The sequence below is a fragment of the Hibiscus syriacus genome, unplaced genomic scaffold (assembly GCF_006381635.1).
Source record: "Hibiscus syriacus cultivar Baekdansim isolate YM2019G1 unplaced genomic scaffold, ASM638163v2 tig00112857_pilon, whole genome shotgun sequence".
Classification (NCBI taxonomy): domain Eukaryota; kingdom Viridiplantae; phylum Streptophyta; class Magnoliopsida; order Malvales; family Malvaceae; genus Hibiscus; species Hibiscus syriacus.
Window position 1 is genome coordinate 443765 of NW_024063412.1, and position 10429 is coordinate 454193.

General features: G+C 32.6%; 1 protein-coding gene across 1 annotated transcript; it reads left to right on the forward strand.

The window, feature by feature from the left end:
• Positions 1 to 9408: 9408 nt before the first annotated feature.
• Positions 9409 to 10134, forward strand: LOC120184068 (non-specific lipid-transfer protein 2-like). The gene has a single exon (XM_039188634.1). It carries the CDS (start codon positions 9499 to 9501, stop codon positions 9790 to 9792), a length of 294 nt encoding a protein of 97 aa, XP_039044565.1. The 5' UTR covers positions 9409 to 9498; the 3' UTR covers positions 9793 to 10134.
• Positions 10135 to 10429: the final 295 nt, after the last annotated feature.

A 10429-nucleotide genomic window follows, 5' to 3' on the forward strand; every position in this document is an offset into this window, starting at 1 on the left:
GAAGTGGTGAAGGGAGAGGGAAATGAGGAAGAGGAACGACCGCTATGACGGACGACCATCTATTCAACAATATCTCCCTCGGCGACCGAGGTGGCACGATTAGTTCGTTCTCTTGCTCGAACTTTCTCTATGTTTCTTTTTTACTCTAGAAAACTTAGGTTTTTACCTTTCCTTTTCTTGCACTCTTTTTAAATCATTTCGTGATCCTAATTCCATTCTTAGTTTATTTGATTTCTCTATGTTTCCTTGTTTCTCTTTGTTCTTGTATATTTAAAGTATCAATATAATGGAAGCTTCAGCTGGGCTAAAACCCAAATGCTCGAAGTTCACTCTGGCAGCAGTTCCGAACTGTCTTCTTCACCTGCTTCGTCATCGTCCACGTCAATGACTGCTTGGGTTTAGTTCTGATCGTGGAGTCGCAGAGCTCCGATTTTGTCAAGATTTAAAATTTATAGATGGCTTCAGTTTCGACCTTGGAACTTCTTATGTAAGAGAAACTGAGAGTTGTTTGGTTCTCGAGAAAATGGTAATGTGCTGTTAAGGTAAAGAAAGGGGGTGATAAATATTGGTTTAACAAAGGACTAAGTTGTTTTTTTCTGGCATTGATGATGTGCTAAGGCATTGAATTTGTTTCGCATTTGCTAGTTTTTGCATATTGGGATGTTTATTAAGCTTAGTGAAGTGAAATTGGGCTTTCGGTTATTAAAGTTTACAACTTTTGAATTAAAGCTTTTAGTTGCAGACTGTTGCTGCACCAACAAAATATGTTACAAGACTAAGAGATGCAATGACCTTGACATTCCAGAAATAGATCCTTCCTGCATGTACTTCACAATGAATCATCTTTCCGAGTTGAAACCCCTCTTTGTAGATAAGGAAAAAGCATGAAATTTAAGGAGCATGAGAATAACTTCTGATTCAGCATGTGTTATCTTCCCTCCCAAAGTTTTTCGGATATTGGAGAAACCATTACGTGAGTTCCATGGGCATGATGGTGATATCCTGGATCTCTCGTGGTCAAAGAAAAATGTAAGTCAACTGATTTATGTCTATGTTTTTCATAATCACCACCAAATAAGAGAAGGAAGAAGAGAAACTTTCATCTATGATTCTCCTTTAATGTGTCTCACTTGTGTGTTCATGTTGCAGTGTCTGCTGTCTTTCTCTGTTGATAAAATCGTTCGTATGTGGCAAGTTGGATCTGACCATTGCCTAAAAGTGTTTGCTCATAGTAATTATGGTGCGCTTCTTGTTGATTCTTTCGCTGTCTGTGTGTGTGCATTATTTAACATGCAATTATCTAATTGAATTATTAGTTTGTCCGTTTTCGGAAATGATCTTGTCCTTGCCACTGATTAAGGATTACCTCTCTTTTTATGCTGCAGTAACATGTGTTCAGTTTAACCCTGTGGATGACAATTACTTCATTAGTGGTTCAATAGATGGAAAAGCCTCACAAAGCTTTAGATTTAATCCTTTGCTTTCAACTGGTTCAACTACATAATTTATCGAAATTTCATACTCTGGCAGTTTGTGCTATCTTCAAAGAAATATTATTCTGTATTAATCTAGATACTTAAAATTATTCCGTTTATACTATTGAAAACCAAATTCAAATAAAAATCTAACCATATAAGGAACTTCCTTTAATTCAACTTTTACAATTTATAGTGAATTTTCAAAGTTGACTTACAAAAAGTTGTTTTGAGCATAATTTGCTACCCTGTTTTATGACTTATTCTCGATTAAAAATTTATATCATTTTGTATATTCCTCAAAAACAGTATTTGTTTGTTTTAAACGAAACTAGACTGATATAAGAATCCAATGGTACAAAGATCATCCTCTAATCACTTCTGTATAATTTATGGTGATTTTCTAAACTTATTGCTCGAATCATAATTTCTAGGCAGCTTTCCTTAATTAACATCCTAAGCTTATTCCATAATTCCATTAGCTTACCAAATGAACATATATTCATGAATCACAAATCACTAAAATTTCATTATGACCATTTCATCATTATGATCCTTGAACATTAATTACTAAAATTTCCAGATTTGAAATTTCTTGTTCAAAATAATACCAACATGTTTTCAAGCTCATAAAAAAGTCCCTAAATTTTAAGACTTTTCGAATTCCACCACTAAAATTTACCAAACTTATAATTTGGTTCCAATCAACTTCCTAACTTGAAATTTCAGCATTTCAATGTTAAAATTTAACATTGAATACCCCAATTATTACATTTATATAATAATATCCCATAATTCTCAAAATTTGTAAATTAATCCTTTTTCTATTTCAAGCTTCTAAATTGCTCCAAATTGATCTCCAAAACACATAGAACACTTCTAATATCAATTCTAGACCATAGAAAAAAATTCAACATTTCCCCCCAAATTTCTCCCTATGGTTGAACCTTTCTAGTGTATTAGGGTTTGCTATCCATTCAATTTCAAGCATGAATTCAACTTCCTTACATCAAATTCATGCTATTCTAACCATCACAACATCAAATTAAACCAAAATCAACCAATTTCATAAAACCCTAGACATGGTCGAATACACAACAAGGCTTTACGCCTTAGAATTAATCTCCAACATCACTAACATAAAAATCCTTCATCAATTCTTCAAAATCCATAAACCCTAATTTCCTGTCTCATAAAATAAACATGATTACCATGAAATGTTTATACCAAATGATAGAGAATTTCATGTAGATTAATTCTCTATCTAATAGCTTATTCCAAAATTCAAGTGTATGGCTTCAAAAATAAAAAAATAAAACTTAACTTCGGAATACTATAAAACTCACGGCCCAATGGAGAATACGAGAAAAATATGCTTAGTTTCTTGATTAATCTAATATTTATCAACTAATACACTTGGCATTTAACTAATTAAATGAATTTTAAATTCATTTAATGAGAAATTTCATTTATACCATTAATGAATCTTAATAATTACCAAATTATATTGCATTATCTTCCACTAAAATATTCTCTAGTCAAAGATGAATCAATTTGACTTTGACTTTCTAATTTGGCCATACAATTTTCAAAAATTGTATTTTAGTCACTAAAATTTAACTATTCGGTCAAATCTAAAAAATTACACTGATTTGTGCTAAATTTCTCTGATCTAAAATATTGAAATAATATTTCTAACCATTATCTAACATCATTCAAATTTTCGTAAAATTTCGGTTCAATCCGGCTATCCGATTTCTATACCGAATTTTATCACTTTATAACTTTTAACACAAATTCCGTACCGAAAATCTTATTAGCATGAAAATCCTTGCTTTAGGCCAAATTTATCGTGTCTAAAATATATAACTTTTCAAAACTAAATTTTTGGTCCCTATACTTTAGCCATCAAACTTTCAAAACTTTTATTTTATTCACTAACCAAATTTTAGGGGTATTACAATGAAACCTAATCTCCAATACTTGCAATGATAAGCCTTTGTTGGGTATTATTTGGATTAATGGATCTGTTCATTTGGGTAATGAGTATGTTTGTGTTGTAATGTAATTTAAGGTATGTATGAGTCATTTAAAATGGTGATTACAACATTCAAAGTCAATGATCATCAGACCGGAGTCTGAGGTTAATGGTCTGGGGATCGGGGTCCAATATCCTGGGTTAAGGGTTCGTGGTTAATCGTCCAGGTTTAGTGGTCTGGGGTCTGAGGTTAGGGGTTAATGGTCTAGGGATAATTGTATGGGGTATGATGTTCTAAGATAAGGGTTAGGGTCTGGGGTTCATGGTTAGTAGTTTGGGGTTCATAGTTAGTGGTTAGAGATTTAAAATTTAGAGTCCAAGGTCTAAGATTTATGGTTTGATATTAGTGATTTGAGGTTTAACATATATAGTTAGTGGTTTAGGGTTAGTGGTATAGGGTAAGAGATTTGGGTTAAGGGACAGGGGTCGAGGTAAGGGGTCTAGGGTTTAAGATAAGGTTTTGAGGTTTAGGTATATGATTAGGGGTTAAGGGTTTAAAGTTTGAGCTTCATGGTTAAGGGTTAATGGTTCAAGGTATGAGGTTCAAGGATATAGGTCTATGGTCTAGGGTTAGGCGTCTGGTGTTAAAGGCATATGATTTAGGGTATGGGAGTCATGGTTTAGGGTTTAGGTTAGGGTTCATCATTCAAAGTTAATAATATGGGTTTAATAGTTTGGGTTTGGTGGTTTGAAGTCTAGGGTTAAGGTTTATGGTTTGAGGTAAGGGGTATAAGGTCTATGGTATTGGGTATAGGGATATGAGTCATGGTTTTAGGGTTAAGGATCTAAGGATTAAGGTTACAAGTTAAGGGTTTAAGGTCTAAGGTTCATGGTTAATGATTCAAGATTATTGGTCAATTGTATGTGGTCTGAGATCTGGGGTTAGTGGTAAGGGTTTTAGGGTCAGAGGCCCAATATATGTGGTCCAGGAACCAGGTATGAAGTCTAAAGTCCGTGGTTAATGGTCTGGGGTCCAGGATCTGGGGTTAAGGGTCAATGGTTAGTGGTATGTAGTATGGGTTTAGGGGTTAGTACTTTAGGGTTTAGAATCCATTAGTGGTTTGGGTTTAAGTAAGGGGTATGGGGTTTGGTTTAAATGGTTTAAGGTTAAGGGTTATTGGTCTAAGGTTTAACTTTAAGGGTTTAAGGTCCATGGTTAGGGGTCTAGTGTTTGAGGCCAGGGGTCTGGGGTCCAGGTCAGAGGTTTGGTGTCTAAGTTTGGGATCTGGGGTCCTTAGTCTAAGGTTTGAGGTCAGGGTTCAAGGGTCAAGGGTCAGTGTTTATGGTTTAGGGTTAATGGTTTAGGGTTCAAAGTTAATGGTTCGAGATCTAAGATCAGTGGTCTTGGGTCTGTGATCTAGGGTATAGGATTTAGGAATATGGGTTAATTGTTTGAGGTTTAGGATTTAAGATTAATAGTTAGTGTTAGTGGTTCGAGGTCAATGATCCAATGTCAGTGGTCATGGGTCTAGGGTCTATGGTCCTAGGTCAGGGGTCTATGAGACTAGGCTAATGGTCTTTGGTCAGTTGTTTGGGGTTGGTGGTTCAGGGTTTATGGTAAGGGGTAATGGGGATAGTGGTCATGTGTTAGTGGTACGGGGTCTTGGGTGTTGGAGTATGCCCAAAGATCAATCATAAGATGATTGTATAAACATATTTTTTCACTGTATTTATTTAATAAAGGCATTTTCATTATTGTTATTTAGTTATATCCCTGTGTTTTTTATAAACTGAAACATGATGAAGTCTAAATAATAATATGTTTGTTATTGAAAGATCCTTAGCTGAGTATTATTATGGGCGTGGACAATAATAATACGTTCAAGGCTAACATATAGTTGATTCATGACAACGAGTTTTCATTGACAAAAAGATGTCAAAATCGATATATGAGTATGTTGTTAGATAACGACATATTAGATTGACCCGTTATGAGTATATATATTGGATTATTATGTGACGGCCACAATATTGCTCATGGTGGTTACTACATGTATGATCCTCAAACTTGAAATCATTATTATCTCAACAAATATTTTCTTGTGTTTTGATACAGTCAAACATGCTCCGTAACTGGTCGCACTATAAAGACTGATGTTGAACATATCATGATATATGTAATAGGATGTGAATTATCTAGATAGGATTTGTCCCTCCTACATAATAGGAGTTATATCACATGACACTTGATTAAGAGAGACTAGAAATACATTGACATGCTCGAGCAAATTGATATGAGATATCATAAGTTATTCGTTTATTGTAATTTACCCTATAAAATAAATAAGATAGTGTTTGCAAAAAGCGAGATAATAATTGCACACCATAAAAAAAATAGCAAATCTCTACTTTCGTAGACCGGAGAGAGGGGGAACAAGAAACAAGGCAGGCGTGAAGACTAAAAGTGAGATTAGAGGCCTATGCTATTATTTCAAGCGGCTAACTCTTTTTCGAGTTCAAATTATTCTATTACTCCTTATATAATAAATATGTTACATTTTTAATTTGGGTAAACTACATAAATGACCACATAACTATGGGTTAGGTCACGAAATGACCATCATTTTTAAATTTGCATCAATATGACAACTGAACTATTTAAATAATTTCAATATAGCCACCTACCGTTAACACTTACTAGAAGTGTCTATATGGTAGTTAACAAAATTGGTATAATTAGGGCACGAGTCCTTGTATAGTAACTTATTCGCTGCGCTGGAACCCTGCTTTGTTTTGTTCCATTCTGGTCACTACTTGTGTATGATTTGTTTCCTTGGATTTTCATTTAATGTAATTTGATCCTAATTATGCTTTTAATTTATCTAATGTCTTAATTGAGCATTAACTTTAAAATCTTTTATTCTAGTCATGTATTAAATTTGTAGATTAAATCCCTTAGATTTTAGAATTAATCAATTTGGTAGCCAAAATTAACTTTAATTCTTAATTTTTAATTAGGTCCTAATTTCAATTTAATTTAATAAATTTATTTCTCCAATAAAATTGTGACACATGTCACAATCTTATGATTATAATTTGAATATTAACTATAATATATAATATATATTTTTTATCATTAACTATAATATAATATATATTGTAATTTGAATATTAAATTATTTTTAATAATTTCATATATATAATCATTAAAAAATAAATATGAAAACAAGAAATTTAGTTTAAAATATTAAAATCTTAAATCAATTATAAATAAACTATTAGATTTTTTGTTTTAGTGATTTAAGTGTTGTCATATTCTCAATTGGCCTAGATATGTAAGTTCTCACCTATCCATTTTTATTTTTTATCATTAATTATAATATATAATATTATAATTGATACCTAAATATTAGATTTAGTTTATTGGTTAAGGATTGATTACTAATTAATTTTGGGTTCAAATCCAATTAAGTTATTTTAATTTTTTTACCTAAACTTGAACAAGTTATTTAACATATGTATTATCTCAATAACAAGCTTGAGAATTAGCTAAGTGGTTAAGGCATGCACAGGTTACCCTTGGGACCCAATTGGATTTTCTTGGATGTTAAAACTCATCTTTATTTATTTTCACTTCAATTCCAAAGGTGACACATGTCACCTTTTGATTGGATTGAACATTTATTAAATTAGTTAAATTAAAATAAAAAAAACCTCTAATTATATTATGACATGTGTAACAATTTGATTGGAGAAATAAAATTATTAAATTAAATTGAAATTATGATCTAATTAAAAATTAAGAATTAAAGTTAATATTGGTGGTCAAATTGATTAATTCTAAAATCTAAGGGATTTAATCTATAAATTTAATACATTACTAGAATAAAATATTTTAAAGTTAATACTCAAATTAATTCATTAGACAAATTAAAAACATAATCAAGATCAAAATACATTAAATGAAAATTCAAGGAAACAAATCATACACAAGTAGTGACCAAAATGGAAGAAAACAAACTAGGGTTCCAACGCCATGAATATGTATTTTTACAAGGACTCATGCTCTTATTATACCAATTTGTTTAACTATCACGTAGACACTTTCGTTAAGTGTTAACGACAAGTGGCTATATTGAAACTATTTAAATAGTTCAATGGTCATATTGATGCAAATTTGAAAATGGTGGTCATTTTGCAACCCAACCCATAGTTATGTGGTCATTTATGTAGTTTACCCTTTTAATTTATCTCCAAAACGGTTTTATAATTTTTTACTCTAAAATTGACTTTATTTTTAAAAACATATAATTTAATAGAAAGTAAGACTTTATTTTTTCTACCTACGGAATTAGTTCAAGTGGTAAGCAATTTGATATGGTTTAAGTAAGGTCTCAGGTTCGAATCTTTATGTATGCAGAAAATCCCTGCTAGGAGACTCACCCACTAAATCTAGGTGTGTGACCCAGGTCGATCCAAATTAGTAAAGACAAAGTCTTGGAACTAGAGGGGAAAAAATAATTTTTCCCCCTCTATTTTTAATTATGTGTCTCTTCTTTCTAATTTTATATTAATTAACTATATAATACCTAAATGCATGCGGTAAATTATTTGATGGAGCATTAATTTTTTTGTGTGTAAACTATGTATTTAGTATCTAAATTATTAGTTTTGATCCGTTTTATTACTTAAACTTTCACTTTTTTAAATCATACCTAACGCTTAGTTTTTATTTCATTTTAGTATCTCGCAGTTAAAAAATTAAGGGACAAACTCACTTGCCACCGCGTCTACAGTGACGATCATTGCGTCCGTTGACCGATGAAGCTCAAACTTTTTAGCCCATACCTTATCGACTCCCAAATGTGATTTTGGTCTCTGTTTCATCGGAAAATGCGCCAATCCCCCAAATCGATGATGAACTCTTTGATTTATTCATCATTCGATCTCCATGGTCCATCGTCCGATGGGCCTAAAATTAGATCATGTTGATCGACTCATCATTCCATAGTGGTCCACCATTCAAATTGGTTGTTCATCCATTGGATTTATGTCACGTCAGCTCGTCCGTTAAGCTTTTAATAATAGTGTATTAAAATGAAACAAAAACTAAACAATTAGTATAGATTTAAAAAAATAAAAAATTAAATAATAAAACGGATGAAAATGAATAGTTTAAAAACTTATCTACTTAGAGTAAAAAATGGAAAAAAAGAAAAGTAATGATTGTAGTAAATAATTGCAATGAGGACTTGATCATAACATTAGAGTGGGTGGCAGTAGAATTCCTGCCTGTATTAATCATGATTAAGGCCAATAGGCATTACTGATTTTCTTTTCATTTGTTTAAATGATTGGACTGAATCGATCTGATTGAAAAGGAATTCACGTGCTTACTTATCGTAAACGAAATGAAAACCTCATCTTTCGGTGCCCATTGTTCCCTAATCTCTGTGTGAACGAAGACTGTGAGAAGGCTTTAGCTAAAGTACAAGTGAAATTCATTCTGTCCACACCGCATTGTGGAAAGCATTTCTATGAAGATTCATAAATTAAAATTAGAATTGGACTAAACTAAATTTTTGAACCAAAATAATTCTTTAATTATATTTCTCATGCATAAAATATAAACTCAAAATTTTATTTAGAAAATATCAAATTCTTTATTACTATACATGCTTTTCCGAATTGTTTTTATTTGCTAAAGTGGCTTGAAATCATTAGATCAAGTAGCTTTCACTTGCATGCTTGGATCTCACATCTTAGTTTTATATTCATATGGGGATTTCTTCATTTGGTAAATCCCACCGAATTTATCATACAAGTAGGACCAACTAAAAATTATTTATATTTCACAATCCCCCACTCTTTCTAAATTCCCACATGAAAATTTGCCACTAATTTCACCTAAAATTCCCATTTTTACCTAACCCCCGCCACTATAAATCAGGAGCAAAACCCACCAGATTCTGCACCCAACACCCACCACCCACCACCACCCACAGAGGTCATAGAGAGACTAAAAACTCCAACCAAAAGAGAAGAATGAAGGCATCATACAAGGCAGTTTCTGCGTCGGCAGCGGTGCTGGTGGTGCTACTCCTGCTGGCTGAAGCGGAGGTGACGACGGCGGAGACATGCAGCCCAACGGAGCTGAGCCCCTGCGTGGGTGCCATAACATCATCGTCTCCACCGTCCAAACTGTGCTGCAGCAAGATCAAGGAACAGAAGCCTTGCCTTTGCCAATACCTTAGGAACCCAAATCTCAAGAAATTTGTTAACACCCCAAATGCCAGGAAGGTCGCCACCACCTGTGGCACTCCATTCCCCAAGTGCTGAAAACCTTTCCCTTTTCCACTCGAGATTACGGTGTCGCAATGACCTTAAAAAGTAATTATGATTATGTTAAGGACACAATTTATTACTATGTCTCACAGCATGAATGTGAGAGGGGGAAAGGGATTTTAATTATAGTTGTGGTGTGGGATGGTCTTTGTTTTGATGTTTGTAGTAAAAGCACCGAGTTTATAGCCTCTTGTGTTATGGTAACAGTATGTTGGGGAGGGGTCATTGTCATATTTCACCAGTTTGTTTACTGGTTTTGTGTGATCTTTATCTATGATATTCCACTAGTTGTTTCAGAACTAATCTTATTTAATCAAAATCAGTGTTGGATTATTATACTTTTTTTTTTAAATTTTATTGATGATATAGGTTCGATCGATTGAATCATTGATTTAGAAATAATTAAATTAAGGTTAAAGTATACAAATGGTACCCTTATTATAGGATATTTTTTGTTGAGTCTTTCGACTATAAAAATTTATTAAATGGTCACTTGATTATAAGATATTACTTTGTTGAGTCACATGACTCTTAAAAGTTACAAAATGATAACCCGATTATTCATATGAGTTGGACATTAACATATTGACTAAGATATGATAAAATCATATTTTAATGATCTCTATTGGCA

Bases quoted from the DNA above. Each gene is read 5' to 3' on its own strand.
- LOC120184068 (XM_039188634.1), top strand. From the start codon at position 9,499: ATGAAGGCATCATACAAGGCAGTTTCTGCGTCGGCAGCGGTGCTGGTG.